We start from the raw sequence: 20554 nt of genomic DNA on the forward strand, positions 1-20554 counted from the left end.
CGGCTCGAACGCACAACACGCCGCCTGGCCCGCTCTCCCTCTCGCGCGGGCACCGCCGGGAAGCGTAGTACGGGAAGGTGCTGCGACAGTGCCCCGGCCTGAACTGCTCGGCTCGGCCTGGACTACCCCTCCCAGCATGCCGTGCCGGTGCCAGCCGCCAGAGTGGCCCTTCCCGTGGTGCTCCGCAGCGGCAGCCGCGCGTCGCCCAAGGGGCCGTCGAGTTGCCGCGTCTCCCCGAAGTTTTACACGGCGCCGCGCCATGGCGGGCGCTGCTCACTGTTCCCTGCAGGCCAAGCGCCTACTCTTGGACCCCAAGTTCGAGGGCTACAAGCTGTCCTTGGAGCCACTGGCCTGCTACCAGCTGGGGCTCGATGCGGGTGAGGAGCGGGAGTGGGTCCGCCGGTGCTCCGCTTCGGTCTGCGGCCCGGACGGCCCCTTGGGCAGCGGAAAGGGTGCCGGGTCCGTCTGCATTTTTTTCTGTCCTCTTGCAGTGGTCCGCGGCCTGGTTAGCGGCCGTCGATGCAAGCGTGCCCTGAGCTGGGGAAAGCCCGGTCCGCGTCACCGGGAGGCCTGCAGGCCGGTCCAGTTTGGGGCACGACGGGAGGAGATTCAGCACTTCCTCTCGTGTTTTCTCATTATAATTGGCTGTAGTGTTGTCACTGGTCCCCCGTCCTCCTGTCGCATGTGTTTCTTGGTAGACCAAGATCGCTGGCTGTTGTCACATCACAGCCTTACAACTACCCGCCCATGTGAGTTTGAACTTCGTTTATAAATCATTAAGAAAATCTGTGTGCGAAATCTGGTCTTGGCTTGCACACTCGTGGCAAGGCCAGCCGAAGTAATGTGCACCTGAGTATATGCAGTTTAGAGAAATACATCTGAAGTTAGCATCTGCTCTCCAGCACGTTTGTCAGCAGATTAAAAGTATCAGGAACGTGATGAAGAACTTGGTAGCTTCTGGGTTATTAAATTAATATTAGTTACTGAGCAAAGAGTAATTTTATTTCCTCAGAATGGGAATGAGCAAAAGTACAATAACTGGACAAAATATTTAGGAACACTGTCAGCATGACTAATTTGTGGTTTTATTCACAACTGTGTGCAAAAATGTGGAAGTAGAATCTGGTGGATTAATGTAGAATGGCTGCTGAATTTTTTTTTGTTTTCTAGGAAGCTATCTCAGATTTGATCTGCCTGTGTGACATCCCAGATTTCATGCACTAAAACGAACATAGGAGATTGAGAGTACTTGGAATGCGTGACAATGAACAATAACACCACATTTGTTAATATTAAAAGAAAAATAATTAATGCAGGGATAGAAGGATCCTTGAATGCTGATACTAGAAAATCATGTAATCTCTTCCACTAATAGACAAATGTATAGGAAATACTAAATTGCTTCCACTGGGTGGCATAGCAAAACAAAGTATGACATACAAGCACATAACATTAGATGCTCTTAAGTAACATGTTCGTATAATTATTTTCCAGTATTGTAAAGTGGTTTAGATGTATTCAATAAAACATCTCAAAATGAAGGGGGGGTCCTCATCCTTTTCTCTCTACCTTTTCTTTCCCCCAGTTTCCTTTGTAGTGTTTGATGGCAGATGTAAGACTTCTCTATTCATTTAAAGTAGAAATCCCTTGACAGTATTCCTTATTCAGAGGAGAATGAAAGGTTTGTTTCAGTGCAGAGTAATAATAAGATCAAGTTCGGTTAGGGATGTCTTACTCCTGTTGATTCTTATGAGTTGCTTTGTAATTGGTGCTTTTGCATTTAAGTAATGGTGGTGTGAGTGCAAGTCTGCTTAGTTATCTTGGAAGTATTTTAGTTAATTCTTAAGTATTGAGATGGATATAAATACAGTTCTAGAAAAGTGTCATAGTTTTCTTTCTGCTATTCTGAAATATCCTACCTAACTAGGGTTGTTGGGATGTAATATTGAAAGCTGAGATATAATTCATACATTCTGTATATTTACTCTTTTCTGGTGTGACAGAGCGTGTTCCTGAGTAGTGTGGATTTATTTATCAGAAACTCGAAGGAAACCATGTATCATCCTGTTAAATAGCTGTCATTATCTGCTCTTTGTTAACTGGACCCAAAAAGCTGAAGCTAGGGAATTAGTCTGACTCGTAAAAAAGGCAAAATCAAAACAACAAACCAAAAAAATCCCAAATGAAAACCCCAAACAAACTATAGAAAACAACAAAACAAAAAGATTGGCAAAAATTTCAAACTAAGCATTCAAATAAAAAAAATTGAAACTATTTGATTGAATAAGTTGATGATTTGAGCAAAGTATTTAATCTTTTCCCTTTATATTTTTCTGAGTTTACCTTATTAAAAGTCTTAATTTTTTCTATTTTATGTTCGGTTTTTTGCACTCAGCTCTTGATTTTCTTCTCATTTTTCCAAGGATGTAAAGAAAACTTGAACCTGGAAGTCTATAGAAAGGAAGGAATGAACTTCATCCTGCTATAAAATCTATAAACTATCTGACCACCTGGTGTGTGATAGTAGGTGGCATTTGTGTGCAGGTTTCACTTGATCACAGGATGAGTTTCAATTAATCAGAGGGCTGGAGCTCCTCTCTCGTGAAGACAGGCTGAAAGAATCGGGACTGTTCAACCTGGGGAAGAGAATGCTCCAGAGAGACCTTAGAATTACATTTCAGTATCTGAAGGGGACCTACAGGAAGGCTGGGGAAGGACTGTTTAGAAGGGGTAGTGGTTTGAAAGGAGCATCTAGCTGGGACTGTTTTCGCTACTTGTATGTGTTTTAGTTACAATTCTGACAGCAGATGCATGTTTAGGGGTCAGGGAGGGAGAAGCAGAGAAAGGAAGTTTTATAAGACCATTTTCGGGTTTTTTGTCAAAACTGTATATGCTTCTGCATATGTATTCTCATTTCAGAAGACCAGTTAATGTAGCCATACAGGAAACAGATGACATGTTCTTGGATTCACTGAAAATAATTATCCTGACTTATATTTGGGTTTGTTGCTAATTGTCTGCAGAATATTCACATCGTCTCTTGTTGTGGTGGGAAAAATATCTCTGTGATAAAGCTTGATGTACAAACAACTTTAAAACCCATTTTCACAACACATCCTTCTAATTTCTTTTACAGTGTAATTTACTGTGAAAAGAAAAATCTAATTAGTTAAAGTAGAAATTGGAACGGGTAGCAGTCTTTCCAATTATGACAGGTGTATTTTCTTGTCACTCTTTTGTTGATGCTCTAGCTTTTTTTTGAAAAGCCATGGCATGGGGAACAGTAATTTATGCTTTGCAGAGGTACAGTAAATCCCTCCTGTGTGGTGAGTATGAATAATCATTTGGACTGAGTGGAATTAATACTGTTGCTTTGCAAATATCAGCAGTGATTAGGAGACTAATTGGTAATTATACTGTTATTTTGCAAGCATTTTGTATAGTGTGACAGGGTTTTTTTTTTATTAATCAGGTGGTATCATCTTGCATAGTTTCCTATAGCCACTTTTATAGCCAGTATCTCCAGTGGGGTCAGTTCTGAGCCATTTAATGTCTCTCTAATTGATGGCATTGTGATACCTTGTGCAGTGGCAGTGATTGCACTGTAAAAGGAACTACTTTGCACTAGTTGATGTTCTGTGGAATAGAATAAACTACTGCTTCTTCAGCAAGTTTTAAGTGGATACTAAAGAAAAGTGTAAGAAATCTTAACTGAAGACTGCTTCACAGAGTCATGAATGGTCCTTTGGAGGGTGCATGGAAGTGAAATACTGGAAATAGTTTGTTTCTGAGCAGACAAGAAAGAGGAAGTTGAAAAAGTACAAAATGAAATAATTGTTGCTATGAGAAGGATTATTCCTGAGATGCTGACTATGGACTAAGGATGGAAGAATTATTTTAAATTTATTTACTTGAACTTTAACATTTATTTATTTATTATGTAATAATTTAAAGTAGATGTTTTTATGTTGTTTGTTTTTCCCTCCTCCAGCTGTAGCAGAAGTGAAACTTCGTGATGATCAGTATACCCTTGACCACATGCGTGCTTTTGGCATGTATAATTATCTGCACCTTGATTCCTGGTACCAGGATAATGTCTACTATGTTGATCAGTTTGGAAGAGTGATGAATCTATCAGTGACCCTGGTAAGAATTCAAAAATTACTGAATTTGAAAAGGCAGGGGGTAGATAAGGCATTAAAAATGGGAAGTATGGAAAATATCCATTGTCATGTCCCATTTGACTGGAAAGTAGCAAATGTGATGCCCATCTATAAGAACAGCCAGAAAGAGGATCTGGGGAACTGCAGACCTGTCAGTATGACCTTGGTGCTGGGGAGGGTTGTGGAGAAAACCAGGTGATCAGGCCCAGTCAGCGTGGGGTCATGAACAGCTGGTCCTGCTTGACAAACCTGATCTTTTACAACAGGGTGACAGGCTTAGTGGATGAGCAAAAGGCTGTATGTGTTGTTTACCTGGACTTTATTAAAGCATTTGACAGCATCCTCCTGGAGAAACTGGCTGCTCATTGCTTGGATGGGTGGATGCTTCACTGGCTAAAAAATGAGAACAATCAGCCATTGGAATGATCTCCCTAGGGAGATAGTGGACACTTCTGGAGTTCAGCTGAGTAGGGGCTGGGCCATCTTATCTAGACCATGCATTTGCTAGTAAATGTTAGACCAGATGATCCTTGAGGTCCCTTCTGTCCTGGTATTCTGTGATTCTATGAAAAATTGTGTGGATGGCCAGGCCCAAAGACTGGTGGCGAATGGCATTAAATCCAGCTGGCAGCTGGTCACAACTGGTGTTCCCTGGGGCTCAGTATTGGGGCCAGTTCTCTTTAATGTCTTTACCAGGGATCTGGATGAGGGGATTGAGTGCACCTTCAATAAGTTTGCAGATTACATTTAAATGAGTACTTCAGGGTAGGGAGGCTCTTCAAAGGGACCTGGACAGGCTGGATCAATGTGCAAGGCCAATGGTATGAGATTCAACAGGCTGCCCAGTAGAGAAAGACCTGGAGGTCATCAGTGTGCTCAGATGGCCAAAGTAGCCAACAGTATCCTGGCCTGTATCAGCAGTAACGTGACAAGCAGGACTAAAGAAGTGATTGTCCCTCTGTACTCTGAACTGGTGAGGCCACATCTCAAATACAGTGTTCAGTTTTGGATTCCTCAGTACAAGAAGGACATTGAGGTGCTGGGGTGTGTGTCCAGAGGACAGCAATGCTGATGAAGGGTCTGGAGAACTGGTGTTTAGTCTGGAGAAAAGGAAACTGAGAGGAGACCTTCTTCCTCTCCACAGATACCTGAAAGGAGGTTGTAGTGAGGTGGGTGTTGGTCAGTTCTTCATAGTAAGAAGTGAAGAGGCTTCCCACTGCTAGTACAACACAGAAACCCAATACATTAATTTATTAGGAGGGTACTAAAATGTGTACATTTCTTTCTTAGTGAATAAACTAGATAAAGGAATTTAATGTTCAGGAAATTAAAACAGTAAATATTCTTCCCTAGGACTGGTGGGTCAACTGGAATCTTTAAGAAAATGGTGTTTGTTTAATATGTTGCCCTGAGTTTCAGTTCCACTGCACTGTGAAATAAAAAACTGACATCTTGTGTTCTAATACACAGCACAGTGCTGTTTTGCAAAGCAAACGTGTTTGCATGTGTATAAAAAGGAATGAGTACTCAGAAACCTCAACAAGGTGTCTTATTACAAATGTGCTTGGCCATATATTAGTCAAATGTGTATTGCAAATACTGTTTTCAGCCAAGTATAGCTTACAAATTAGCAGCAGCCACAATTAAAATTAATGTCAGTAGTCTTTAAAACAGAATGGAACATGGTAACGTGTTTATCCTAAATTCCCAGTGAAAGAACACATAGGCTTTTTAACACATAATTATTTCTAGTTTTGCTTCTGAGTTTGCTTGCAACTTTGATTCTAATGTAACGTGTTTATCCTAAATTCCCAGTGAAAGAACACATAGGCTTTTTAACACATAATTATTTCTAGTTTTGCTTCTGAGTTTGCTTGCAACTTTGATTCTAATGTGGCAGTGTTACTTACCCATAAGTCATGAATTATTCCTGAAACTTAAGTGTTTAAAAAGATGTCATCTGTGAAGGCAAAAAAGTGTACATAATACCATGGTGGTGTTCAAAATCACACATAATTTAAAATGAAAAGTGATCAATGTGAGCAGTTTTTCAAAGTCAGCAGAGGAGTATTCAAGTGTTGGGTTTTTTTATACTAGATTGAGAATGTTGTTACCCCAACTTGGCAGGGAATACTGTATAAAAGCTTTGACATTCTACTACAGCTATCAAACTTCTTTCATTCACTGAACCAGCATCAAGGCTTTCTTTTAAAAACCCAGTAGTGACAGCACTACTGAGTTGAGATTTTTTTTTTGTGTTTTTTTTTTGTATCTGATGTGGGAAATATTTTTTAATGCAAATTGTATTTAGTTCTGTAAAACAGAAGGAAAAAATGAGTGCTGAAATAGAACACATTTTTTTTTTCACGAAGTAGAAACCAACTTGATGAAATTCCACCACCTTCTCCATGTATGTGGAAATAATGCTTCCTAGCCCCTTTTTTTCCAAATATGCTCAAACTGCTGAATTTCTACTGAGGTTTGTTATCCTTAATTTGTCTTTAATCCTGAAGTCAATAAATGCTTCATAAGCCTTAGTGTGTGACTATTTGTTTATAGGACACTGCTCTACAAAAACCAAGAGAAGTTTTCAGGCTACCTACCGACTTAACAGCTTATGATGATCGCCTTTGTGCCTCAGTACATTTCCCCTCTTCCACATGGGTTGCCCTTTCTGATGGTACAGGAAGACTCTACTTAATTAAATCAGGCAAGCGTGGAGACAGTGCATCAGAGAAGTGGGAGGTAAGTCTTGCCACAGCATACTTAAAAATCTTACATCTACCAAATCATTCTTATTCTTGCTTTGCTATGTAGTTTCTAGAATTAAAACTTTCAGCTATGGCTATCAAATCCTAAATGTCTCAAGCTACAGGATGTGCAGCCCTTCTCTGTGAAATTCTTTTATGTTTACACTGGTGCTTCTTAGCCTTTCGGTATAATGGTAATATTTACATACTCTGCCTACCCAGTCCTATCCAAATACTGGATGGACCTTTCCAAACTGCATACATAAAAGTTCAAAACCTTCTAACCCTGGCTGTTCCTAAACATGAATATTGTACTTCTTTGTTAAATTTTTTTGTCTTTTACTCCCCTTCATAAAACTTTGTAGAGAAGGAAAATTGAATCTCTCTGTAAAGGCAGTACCAGATAAAGCAAAACCTCTCCCCTCATTCTTGTTTGTGCATGTCAAGATTTATAAAGATTTTTGGGATGCTGGGGTGTCTAGAGAAGTAGTGAAGGCCTTGGTGAAATACCTACATTTTTATCTTAAGTGTGAGTCTATTTCCCCAACTTGAAAAACTGTGTTTATGCATCCTGATCCATTTGGCAGTTCTTGTATCTCTGCTTATTGTAGTAGTAAACAGCCATAATGCAGATGGTTTTGTGAATCTTTGTGCTTTGTTTAATGATTTTGTAATACAAACAATAATAACTGAAAGCATTTCAGAATTGTGGGTTGATAGCTAAGGAAGAAGGAACCCGAATTGTGTGATGTTCATGGATTCATATTGGCAGAGAAGTTTGGGGGAAGCAAGCTTTAGGTGATTAGCCACTCACTGAAGCCTTTCACGGTTTTCTCAGAAAGAGCAAGACTTCCAGTTTCAACTGATTGATTCTGTACCACAATTTTGTCTTCTAGATTGCGTTTAATGAAGAACTAGGAAGTCCATTTATTATAGCACACAGTGTTTCATTTGTAAAATCTGATGTGCATTCAGTAGCTGTGCTGCTGCTTAGGGTAGAAAAAGATGAATTGGACATAAAAGGAAGTGGATTTCATGTTACCTTGGAATGGCTTACAATTGGAGAGAGAAGCAAAGAGGGTAAGTGTTAGATTAATTTAAGGGCTGCATATTTAAGAAACTCATTAGGAAGAAGAAGACAAATTCCTTTTGAAACTATGGTACTGTGATTTAACTGGTTGGATTGCTTGATATTTTAAGTGTAATCAGATTCTCATGTAATAGTTTGTCTTTAGCAAAATAACACAGCTAAGATTTTTTTAAATTACTATTTTATTTTATAGGTGATCATAGGTATGAAGTCTTTAAAAGGAGAGTTTTACAAGGAAAATCAGTCCCCCATTATGCAGCAATAGAGCCCAGTGGGGATGGTCTAATGATTGTTTCTTACAAACCATTCAAGTTTATGCATGATGAAGAAGACAAATCAGAAGAAAATGATGATGCAAAAACAACAAATGAAAAGAAAGGTAAGATTTGTCTGGCAGATTATGATAGGCTGCTCTTACTTGGCTTAGAAAATAGCTTGTCAGTTTAGCATCCGTTTTGGAACTGTAGCAATAAATATCTTAATATCTATCTTCCAGATTTTTTTTTTTTTAAGGACAAGATGTCTTTTTTTTTTATTTATTTTCAGCCTGGGAACTTGCATTGTGTAAAAACACATGAGAATCTCTTTTAGGTTGTAGGCACTTAAAGAATTTTGCTGTCCTAAGGAAAAAAGTTATGAATTTTTTAATGCTACAGTAAACTTAGGGTAATAGTTCAGGCCCGTATATAACTTTATCTGCATATTTGAGTATACACATGAATATAAATTGCCCTTCACACAAGGACACAAATTACCTCTATTTTATAATCAGAGTATATTTTATATAAATTGTTCAGAGTAAAAGCCAATTTTCACTCCTCTTCAAACCTCTGTTCAGTATGTCCCAGTGCTGCATACTGTGAAATCCAGGAGAATATTCGTAATCTAGTTTGCGTTTTTTTGCACGTTTCCAATTGCAGACCCTGTCTATTATTGGCAGCAGACTGAAGATGTTGTGACAATAACAATTCAGATTCCTCAAGGCATGACTAAGGATGACATAAAAGTACACTTTTCCCCTGATAACATCTGTGTTACGCTGAAGGACCAGCCTCCTGTGATGGAAGGGAAACTCTATTCATCTGTGGACCATGAAAGCTGCACATGGATAATTAGAGAGGACAAAAGGTGTTGTATATTCCATTTTTCCTATTGGTAGGAATTAATTTCAAAGTGTATATTGTAACTGACTCCGGGCCTCTCTAGGAATGATTGCATTTAATGCTACACCCTCCTTACAGGAACCTGTCTCTGGTGCTGAAAATAGTTCATTGACTTTTGCAATGCTGTCTCACAATAGTTTCTCTAGCCTATTGTGGAAGTAATCCCCTCCTCTTACTGTTACTTACTTATACACTACATGACTAGCTATTTTCTACAACATAGAAGACCCTTTCCAGAATAATAAGTTCTTTTATTTCACCAAAAAAAGGCATTATATATAACTGTACTGATAGCTGTACCTCTTAGCAGACCAGGAAATTAAGAGCTTCTTATACTGAGCTGTGAAGCAGAGTTCTTTGCAACATTAGGCATACGTTTGATGCTCAAGGTATTCTTCACATTATTTTCACATGCTTTGCTTCAGCTGTTGGCAGCCAGAGTTAATGCCCTGTTCTAATGTTGTCAGTTGCCATTTCACAACAATAATTGGTGATACCAGCTACTAGGGATTATCCCATGCATGTGTGTATGACTACCTTGGTTTTTTTTCATTCTGAGAATAGTTTTGTCTGTTTTCTTCTACTTCATCACAGTGGAAAAGTGAATAGGTAATGATTTTCATAAAAATAGTGCATTGATAAATTTAGTAATATTTTAAAATGCAAAGAAAATTTTATTTTTTACTAACTGGCCACGGGAAAAATGAACAAACCAACCAATTAAAAAACACACCTAGAAACAACAAAAAACCCCAACCAAGAAGTACAGGTATTAAAATGTTAAACAGCTTTGTAAGCAGCGTTCTTTTGTTAGTTGTCTAATTTTTATACAGTGCCTGGGCTGAGCCACTTCTTCATGCCCCCCATGCTAGTCTGAATAACTCAGGGTGATATTCACTCTTTTAGTGAACTCAGGGAGAAACATTTATACCACCAGATGGTCCACTTAACTTCTCATAGCTGTTTATCTAAAACAAAAGCCACCCTTTGTGTTGAAATATGGTCAGCTTCTTCCCGTTACTCCCTGAGCTTCACGGACACATTTTCTTTGCCCATCTTAACCAGTAACCTTCCATTGTAGGGGTTTGTTCAGTAAGTCGTATTCCTCTCTTAGGGGTTTAGTCTGTCACAAGCTCTGTGACATGTAACACTAGTTGCAGACTGAACACAACTTGTGTTGTTGTTTATGTAAATGCAGAACTATAGGCTAATTGCTGAGCCAAAAGAATTATTTAAACATTAGCTAAAGTATGGAGAAAAAGGATACAGGCTGATGGTGGGATCTAGTGGGAGGTGTCCCTGCCATGGGCAGGGTTGGAACTAGATGATCCTTGAGGTCCCTTCCAATCCTAACAATTCTGTGATTCTATGGTGGAGGGGGAATTTGAGTTGATGAGTCAATGAGTTTAATTGTTCAGGTGTGGTTCCTGATGGAATTTGTCATGGATCTTCCAGTAAGTGTAAGAAAAGCAGCAGGGTCTGTCAGTATATAGTACACATTTGGACATTTACTGCTTTTGCTCTCTCCTAGGATAAAGTAATGAGCCACTATTTCTTGAAACAAGCAGGTTTGGTTAAATGGTTGCTTAAAGAGTAATTTCCATATATGGTGTCATCATGTGAAAACATATCAGAAGAAAGGAATTGTTTCTGTGGAAATAGAGGTATTTCCTTTAAATAAAAATTAATTTTTCTCACTAGGGAAGATTTGCAAGTACTCTGTGATAAAGGACATCTTTGTAGCAAAATACAAACTTGCTTATATCACTAAGCACATTTGTCTTTTATTCTAATCAAAACCAAATCTAACACAAACCCCCATGCAAGCTACTGCAAAGAAAATTAACTGTTGCAGCCAAAGCCAGTATGTAAGTGTAACAAAAACACTTAACTCTGTTTACTAGATATAAGGATTAATAATTCCTTTTTTTAAAAAAAAAAATCTGCCTTTAAGTTCCTCATATATTAATGGCAACAATATACCTCCTGGATATGGAACCAAGTTGGAGGCAATGCATTAGTTGTGTCCATTTCCAAGGCATTTTGAAATAGCTTCTATTTTTTGATTGGCTCCTTACTTTTCTAATACCAGTTATCAATATCCAATAGATTTTTACTTTGAAACACTATAGATTCTGAAAATTACAGAGATTAATGCCAGGTAGCAGTGTTTGTTTGCCACTTGCATTACAGTTGTTTTTGCATTTACATAAACTAAACCTACTAATGAAAAACTTGGGAGTTCATAGCTGCTAAATTTTTGAGCTTTCTTTGATTGGTAGGTACCAAACACTTGCTCCGAGCAAAACTGTACTGTGTTAAAAGAGATTCCCAGCAACCTAGTAGCATAGAAATGTTCTTGCTAAACATTTAGCAATAAAATATGATTATGACATAGTTAACAATTTCTTCTGAAGAGGATTTACTCCTTTAACCATGCCTATTTCTTGGAAATCTTGTTTTTGACTGCAGGAATTTGAGTCAAATTTTAATGGTGTAACTTTGTCTGGTTTACTTTCTGCTCCATTTTGGTTTGGGGAGGTTTTTTTTTTTTCCCCTTTTGCTATAGATCTGTTACTGTTTTTACAGTATGGCTATTCAAAATGTAATGTGTTGCAATAAAGCTAGTCTTAGGAAGATTGAACTTTATTTTTTACCCTTAGAGCAGGGCAAAATGGTTTTATTGATCCCCGTCACTTCTCAATATCTAATACCTGTTTTATGAGAGTGTATGCACTTCAGTTTTCTGTCTCACACTCCCAATTCAAGAAGTTACTTCTGTGTCTGTGGAACTTACTGATATGAAAACAAACCTGTAACTGAATCTTCAGTTAAAAGACTTCTGTCCTATAAACCTGAACCAGTATTCAGTAAGTGGGGAGAATACAGATGTATTTCAGTGGTAATATTCCCAACCATAATGTTATGGAAAACATGGTCATTTAAGGAGGCATTTGGAGAAGAGTTTGTGAAAAATAGATTTTTATATTAACCATAATTTTCTGACATCATAAGACTGAGTTTCCCATTGAAAAAAAAAAGAAAGGGGGTGTGGGGGAAGAAAGGTCATTACAGTTTTGAAGCAGAACTTGTAAATACATACATTTTCACTATCATTCCCTAGTGTGGAAAATGGGGAGCAGAGTGTTTATGCTGGAGATAGTGCATCTTACAATAGCTTTGCATGTTGCTTTGTATGTGGTACGTGAGACAGCAGTTACTGTTGCCATTTTAATAGTTTAAAATGCAAAGTGAAAAAAAAGATACGATGGAGATAATACTGACTTCCGGGTGCTTGTATGAGCTTGATGTCAATATTTTTCATTAATGTGGTGTTTGGACTTCTATTTATAGTATAGAGGTGTATGTACCTTCTGAAATTTGGTTATAGTAAGAAGCTTAGCATGACATTTTCTGTAAGACCTTCCCAGTTAAATTGTTTTTCAATTTCTTTTGAGAGTTATAAGGTGTAGTTTTAGGTAGCCCTGCAAGGAGCAGGGAGGTAGACCCCATGGTCCTTTCCAGCTTTGGATATTCAAGGATTTTCCTCTGGTTTCCCTTATCAAAAATCATGGCTTTTCCCTAAAAGGTTAACTTTAAAGATAGTTATTCTCCAAAAGAATGAAATAGTGGCTAATACTTGTATATTATCAAATATTTGTATTTTATTTATATATAACCAAATAGTTACTGCTGTGATGCAGTAAGTAGTAACTTTGAAGGCCTTCCTGTTCTGTCAAGTAAAATACTGTCACTGTAGATCAACTAAGTGTATCTAAAAAACTGACTATAATAGAACTAACTCTCATTTTATCATTAAATCCATGTGTTAGTCCTACACAGCAATTAAATGAAATTGCTTTGTTGGTGCATCAGATTAAGTCTCTGTTTATTTAGTTAGGAATTCCTAATGGTTATAAGTTCGATTTCTACATTGTATAACTGTTGTATTTCTGAGGTCTACAAAACGCAAACATTTTGATCCTAGGTGTTATATGAAGGGAGTGCATACTTAAGTAGCCCTTCTAAGTACTACTTACATTTCAAATAAACATCTGTAGTAAAATGTAGATTTCTTTACAGGTCATTTCCTATGGTATTTAAAATATTTTAGTAAGACTGCTTCTGTGGACACTGCATTTACATTGAAAACTCTGACCACACTTAACATAGATCTATTTATCTTTGTTCTGAGGCTTTTGGGAATCACACATCCCATGGAATATTTTCTGTTAGGATAGTTTCATTTATAAATTGAATGCTAATAGTTTCTGTTATATGATTTTCATGATTAATTCAGTTTGAAGAGCAGAAGTGCTCAAATTTCCATTTAGAGCTTTTTGATGAATCTGAGAAATGGATGCAGTGTTTTCATGTACTCCTTTTTGTCTTCTGTTTACATTTTAGCTTGGAGATTTCTCTAATTAAGAAAAATGAGGGACCCCAGTGGCCAGAGCTAATACTTGGTGACACAAGAGGAGAACTCATTATCGACCCTTCCCAGTGCTCTGAAATAGCTGAAAGCTTGATGCATCTTACTTCTGAAGTAATGGTAAGGAGTTTAAACTTCTTGAGCATTTGCCTGTTGTCTTTTCTTGATATCCAAATTTGCACTTCTTTGACACAGATCAGCAGTTCATTCACTGTTCAGAATCCTAACTCTACATTCATTTTTTTACCTGAAACTGGACAAAATAATGGCACTGGAGTACACTTTGAGCAGTGATATCATCATCATGGGGGGCACTGAATTTAGCTTATATGATGGCTTCTGTGCCATCATTTACACTCACCATCTAAAAGTCATGTTTAAAAGGAAAAATTAGGAAAACATAACCATGACTCAAACTTTCTGGCATTGTTATAAAAGAGGTCTACTTAAAACAAAATAAAACACAATTTTTAACTCCTGTTTTCTTGATACTTCCGCTTTTGGTTTAATTAGAAAATGGTATCTTATCTAAAACTTAAGTATGACTCTGTCTTGGTCTTGATATATTAGTTCTGGTTTATTACTTTTTTAATACGGCTCAAAAGTATGGTTAAATTCTGTTTAGTGCTCTAATTTCTCTCCTCTCCTTCATGTAGCACATCTTTTGACAACAATTAGGAATTTCAAATTTCTTTTATTTTGTAACTCATACTGAGCTTAAAGTGTGATTATCAGATTGGGGTTTTTTGTCACAACTTTTCAGCTTGTGTGCAGTAATAGACATGAAAATCTTTCCTTAGGTAACTGTTCATTTAAGTAAAAGTTAGGTATTTTGTAACACTGCAGCTTGAGCTGCATGTGTATAATAAAGGCATGGATTGTTTAAGGTCATCTCAATTACTTAAGGTAAAGATGTTTACCTCCAAGGTTTCTTTTAAAAGCCACCTAATGAAACACTAAACCAGAGGTCATTAAGAATGCTTGATAGAGGAGAGTTGAACTACAAAGCCTAGCCTCTGAAGAAACAGATGCTATTTTAAATCTCATGCATTGGCCTGTAGTATATTAATTTTCTTCATTTCTCTCATTTCTTATCTCTTCATGTTTGTTTTCTTTGAGCTTAAATTGTCTTAGCAATTAAAAAAATACACAGTGCTGTTCTTCACTTCGTGGACTGAACCAAAATCAAACTTTAACAATAGGCTGACATGGATAATGAGCACTGGAACTCAGGAATTCCTCCCTGTCAGATGAATTGAACCAGTGCTCTGTCTAATCTTTCTGTATACATTCAGTTGGCCTCAGCTTTCAGTTTATATCAGTTGTTAAAATGGTGTATTTTTTTGAGCAAGAAGCAGCATTGATTCATACTTAATCAGGAAGTGTCTATTTTTGCCTTATATTAAATGAAAGTCCCTTTTAATTATCTTTAAATTAGTTCTCTAAATATATCGCAAAGGTAACATAACTTGCGTTGAAAATTATTCAAGGAAGATGTGAACAGTTTCTGCATGCAGTAGTGTTATGTCTTGCTCTTGAGTTAGTAGTAAAAGAGATGTTTCTTTCCTTTTTTTTTTGACTTGTGGGGTGTGGAAAAAACATACATTGAAAAATAGAGATAGCAACATTAAATAGTTGCTGGCAAAGCAAAACGAGGCGTGTATATAGAGCTCCTTACAAAATTAATTAATCCATTTTTCAATAGTATTTCTAGTGGCAATCTGAAAGAAGCTTGCACTGATGTAAATTTAGTATACCTGAGCAGTTTTTCAGGGTTGTATACTTCTGCTACTTAGAGAAGGGTGTTTATTGTCCATGTTTTAGTAGCTTACAAACTTTCCTTAAACTGAAATGTGTTTTGTTGTACTCACTGCTATCCTCCACAACACAAATGTTTTTACTAATTTTGAATAAGTCTGTAATAGCTTGATCTTTAAGTATGTAAAGATATGCAAATATTCTTCCTGAAATATTGACCTTTTTTTAAAATGAAAATGGATTTTTATTTATATATATATTAGCTCAGATTTTCAGTGTAGTTCATTGTCTTTTTATTGCAGAATCCAAACCCTGAAAAGGAGAACCCCCCTTGTAATGCTCAAGAATTAGAAGAGTGTGATGCTTTTCTTGAAGATAGTGCAAGCCTGAGCAGATTTGATGGTAACACCTTGAAAGTCACTCATGTAGTAAGTCCTGCAAAGTACTACAGAAATATTTCTAAACTTTTTTTTTATTATATCCAGGTTGAGTTCTATTATGAGAACAAAAATCTGCTCAAACTCTTAAAACAACATACATTTCTTGCATAATATAAAATCACAGTAGCAACAGAAATTACCTACTAGTATATATATTCTTCACTGTCATTTTAATGTAAAAACAAGGCTCCTTTTATTCTTATTTGAAAAATACAGATACTTCCACAAGTGAGCCATTTGAAAAAAGCAAAATTATGTCAGGAGAATAGTAAGAAGGGGATCTTTTTCAGCAACATGAAGTTGTTCTAGATTACTTAGCTTGCATTTTTTCAGGAACTTTTCAGATAGCCTGGTAGAAAGTAGACTCTTTACTAAGGAAGTGGATGATAGATCACTTTATGATATTTATTTGTCAATCACACTGGAAATAGAGGATTGTAAAGAAAATGCTTCCACAGGAGTCTTGATTTGGGTTGTGAGCAACCTTGACTAACAGCATGTAAGGACTTGGTCCATTGACTAAAGCAGGAAACAAAACAATGTGTGAAAGCACCACAGATTCGCTTGTCTTGGGCTTTTTTTTTTTTAGTTTTGTGGGCTTCTTGGGCCTTTTTCAAGATGTCTCTACTAAGCTTGTAATAACCGTTGATGTTGGACCTTATCAACTACCTGTGTCACACAAAGTACATGTGGGAGAACCTGTTTTGTGCAGAAAATGTCACAGTTACAGGATGGCAGTGTGAATCAGTTCATCATTTCCCGTTTCCTCAGAAAATCTCTAGAAGTCTTAAGTCTGTGTCTTGCAGACTTGGTTCTTTTTATGTATATATCGGTATATGTGTGTATGTGTATGTACTTCTAAATGTATAGATACATATTTATGCCTGTTCTTGAATCTGTGCTGTCAAAGCAAACTAGGTTAATTTTAAAGGCTACCATACACCACCAAGAAAATAGCTGTTTTTTGGATAGAGTGTGACAGGTAACATTTGTCCCACTTGCTTGTGTAGTGAACATAATGTTTCCCTAAACGTTATTGCAAGAAACATTTGCATCTGCTTGAAATGTATTAGTGTATTGAGTTGTGGATCAGTGGGGTGCAGCATAATGTATTCAAACATTTTGGCAACTGACAAACATGAAGCTGCTGATCATCTGACTTTGTCAGTATGTGTGACAGAACGTTTTGGCTCAGTATTTTGTATTTCTTTGTTCTGTTTTCAGATTCATCTTGGAAGCAACCAGTATCTTTTTTCAGTTGTTGTGGATCCCAGAGAAATGCCATGCTTTTGCTTGAGGCATGATGTTGATGCTCTTCTCTGGCAGCCCCACTCTGACCAGCCAGAGAACATGTGGGAACATGTTGCAACTTTTAATGCTTTAGGTAGGAAATTTATTTATGTGTCCTGTTCCTCTGTCTGAGACTTTTCTACCTGAGTCCTCTTAGTATCTTTTGATACTTAATCACGTATTAGTTGAAAGGTACTATCATTATGTTCATAGCAAGCATGATAGCTTAGTTTAAGAACTACTAGAACATAAGAAATAAAATCTTTGTGCATTGGAAGGAAAATAAGCCTTTACAGACCATATGTAGGATACAAGCACATTACAAAGGAGAGTTCCTTGGATAAATGACCTGCAGTTGAAAATTTAAACCCACAAATCACTACCTTAACAGTCACACTGAAGCAGCTGCAGTTCATATGACATGTCTGGGTGTATATATGCCTGTGGTAAGATGTTTTCATAAATGACTTCTAGATTTTTCCTATCTTGTTGTTCCAGGTTAGAAGTCTGTAGAATTATACATAACTGTTTTTTCTCTTGTATGAGCTAGGAGCATCAAATATTGCTGGTCCACAGCAGGTACAAATGAAGCTAGAAGAAATATTTCATGCGTACATTTAAGCTATGGAGCCCTCTGCCACAAAACTTTGTGACAGGAAGAATCAGTCAACAGTGGAACTGTGCCAGCTCTAGCCCAGGAGGCCTCTAACTCTTCTGAAATTACAGATTGCCAGAAAAGTTAAAAATGTGATTGTGAAAAATTGTCAAGAATAGTTATTGCTGTATTCTTGCAGTCAGGTTTAAGAATTTGGTTTTGGCCATTATTGGGAGCAGAATCCTAAAGCTCAGAATTAGGATGTACTTCAAAAAATGTGGATGCAAGAGTGAGAACTGCCATATCAGATCAAGTAATGTGCTCTGTGTAGCCCAGTGTTGTACCTATCAAGTAAGAAACAGCTGAACTGATTTTCATTAACCTCAGTCTAGTCCAGAATTTACTACTTCTGTGACAGCTGTAGTCTTCATGTTGAGTGTTCTGTAGATCCCATTCCTTCAGAAAAACGTTTGACCACACCACTCAGTCTGGGCCCAAAATTCAAGGGAAGATACTAGGTGCTTTGTAGAGCTCACATAGGTTACTGTAGCACATAATTGTTTTTGTTCTGAGTTTTTGCAATTTATGTGGATTTGTAATATGAATTATTTTTAATAGCCTGTTACTTTAAATTAAAATCAAATTAAGCTGTGAGCATCCTAACAAATCCTCTAACAAAAGAGATTAATTTCACACTGTATTCTGTTTACTCATTTCAAGTTTCATCATGCTGGGAAAAAAATGGATGATAAAGATTAAGATTTTTTTCAAATTATTGTTAGTTTCGAATTTTTGTACTAACTGTCTGGTACTGTTTTAAGAATGTTTCTAGTGTTTTGATAATACAGGAAAGAAATTATTATATCTTTGAGCTTTTTAGTACCTAAGGGGCTAAAACCCAATATTGTTCCTCTGCTATCCCCTTATTTTGTACTACTATATTCATAGGATCATAGAATCACAGGGGTTGGAAAGGACCTCTAAAGGTCATCTAGTCCAACCTCCCTGCAGTGAGCAGAGGCATCCTGAACTAGATCAGATCCACCCTTGTTGAGCCTCACCTTGAATATATTCAGGGATGGGACCTCAACCACCTCTCTGGGCAACCTGTTCCAGTGCTCAACCACTCTCATTGTAAAGAACTTTTTCCTAACATCCAATCTAAATCTATAATTTTATAGATTTAATAATTTATAGAATTTTATAGTATTATCTTGAAGTTCACCCTTCTGTACTAGCATTTTCTAGGCTAGTTTTCCAAAACCTACAGTAGCCATTATATTGACCAAAGTAAAACGGTTATAGCCCTTTTCTTTCTTCCTCTGTTTGAACCTTTGGAATTGTTTTTTAACAAGGTGTACAAAGATGATTGAAAAATTAATATTTTTCAGAAATCTAAGGAAGGAACCAGAGGAAAATGGAAGGGATCAAGTTTTTTGTTTTATTTGTCCTAACAATTTTCTGTTGAAAAAAAAAATTTGGACTTGAATAGACCTTTTGGCTACTAACATCTAATGATTTGCTGCTAGTTGAAGGAGCAGTTGTGTGATCTTGCCCATTCTTACCACAGTTTAATACAGAAGCCTGTGTCTTTCACTGACTCTTGCTACATTAATCCCCTTCTCCAAGCAGGGTTGTATCTATAAACCAGAAAAACAGAGGGCAGTGACTTTTTTTGCATTTGGGGTTTTTTAAAGACTTCTGACAAATCCCATTTAAATACAAGTTCCCTAGCTCAAAAGCCTATACTTAAATCCCACTTTTATTTTTAGTGCTGGTGTTTAAATATGGGAAATAATTTAATGAACTTAAAAAAGTGTTTACGACTGGCCTGGTATTTCCCGGTACAGCAGCCATGTTAATATTTTGTCTCACTATATATTTACTAATTGTTTTGTGGTGTGAATTGTCAAGCTGGATTTCAACAGGGAACATGTTTTGAGAACAGTAGCAAGCAACTGTAAATTTAGAAGATGTAAAAATAGAAATTAAATAATATAAATTAAAAAAACCCATGCAGCCAGCAACAACAAACCACAGTAAAGACACCCTCGAGGCATGAAAGTGGGCAGTTAAAATGTGACAGTACTGTTACAGGTTAGCTCTCTTCCTCTTCTCTCTCTCTGCTCCCAGTGGGACAGGGGAAGAAAATGGGTTGAGCTCCTTGGTCAGTTTGGGTCAGCTTTCCTGGTTGCATCCCCTCCAAGTTCTTATATTTCCCCAACTTACTGGGCATTTACAGAGCTGGAAAAATAGTAAGCCATGACAATGTGCAAGCGTATTATTTTTTTAAACTTGATTTTTGTCATAGCCAGATACATTGCTGTTGGAACCAATATGTTACTTATGCTTTCTACTTATTTTTGGCCTATGCAGGTTATGTCCAAGCATCAAAGCAAGACAAGAAGTTCATGGCTTGTGCTCCAGATTACTCCTATGCTGCTCTTTGTGAGTGCTTGCGACGGATTTTCATCTATCGTCAGCCGACTCCTCTGTCCACCGTGCTGTACAACAGGAAGGAAGGAAGACAAGTGGGACAGGTTGCTAAGCAGCTAGTAACAACCCTGGAAGCCAATGATCCTATCTTAGGCTTTCAAGCTACAAGTGAGAGATTATTTGTTCTCACAACAAAAACCTTGTTTTTAATAAAGGTGAACTCTGGAAATTAATTATTCAGTATATTCTGCTCTAGTTTGTGCTAACAACTTGTTAAAGTTTTAGCTAGGTACCTTCTCTGAGAAGTGCAATTTGCTGAAATTTTAAAAGGATATTTTATGGGGGAAATTAAAATTTTTCATTAGAATTTGTCTGCAGATGAAAAAGCTTTTCAGTTTTGCTGTCACTGAACTGAGTTTTTTCAGAGCTGTGGGAAA

General features: G+C 37.2%; 1 protein-coding gene across 1 annotated transcript; it reads left to right on the forward strand.

The window, feature by feature from the left end:
• Positions 1–259: 259 nt before the first annotated feature.
• NUDCD1 (NudC domain containing 1) lies at positions 260–20350 on the forward strand. The gene is made up of 10 exons (XM_054385391.1): positions 260–377; positions 3992–4146; positions 6723–6908; positions 7810–7999; positions 8197–8382; positions 8924–9131; positions 13574–13718; positions 15659–15784; positions 17021–17180; positions 20058–20350. Exons 1-10 carry the CDS (start codon positions 260–262, stop codon positions 20348–20350), a joined length of 1767 nt encoding a protein of 588 aa, XP_054241366.1.
• Positions 20351–20554: the final 204 nt, after the last annotated feature.

This window comes from Indicator indicator, chromosome 12 (assembly GCF_027791375.1).
Source record: "Indicator indicator isolate 239-I01 chromosome 12, UM_Iind_1.1, whole genome shotgun sequence".
NCBI lineage: Eukaryota > Metazoa > Chordata > Aves > Piciformes > Indicatoridae > Indicator > Indicator indicator.

What these genes read in the sequence shown, in the direction of transcription:
- NUDCD1 (XM_054385391.1), top strand. Translation starts at nt 260, where the DNA reads ATGGCGGGCGCTGCTCACTGTTCCCTGCAGGCCAAGCGCCTACTCTTG. An exon ending in AACAACAAATGAAAAGAAAG is followed by an intron (nt 8,383 to 8,923) that starts GTAAGATTTGTC and finishes TTCCAATTGCAG; the next exon opens with ACCCTGTCTATTATTGGCAG. An exon ending in ATAATTAGAGAGGACAAAAG is followed by an intron (nt 9,132 to 13,573) that starts GTGTTGTATATT and finishes TTTACATTTTAG; the next exon opens with CTTGGAGATTTCTCTAATTA.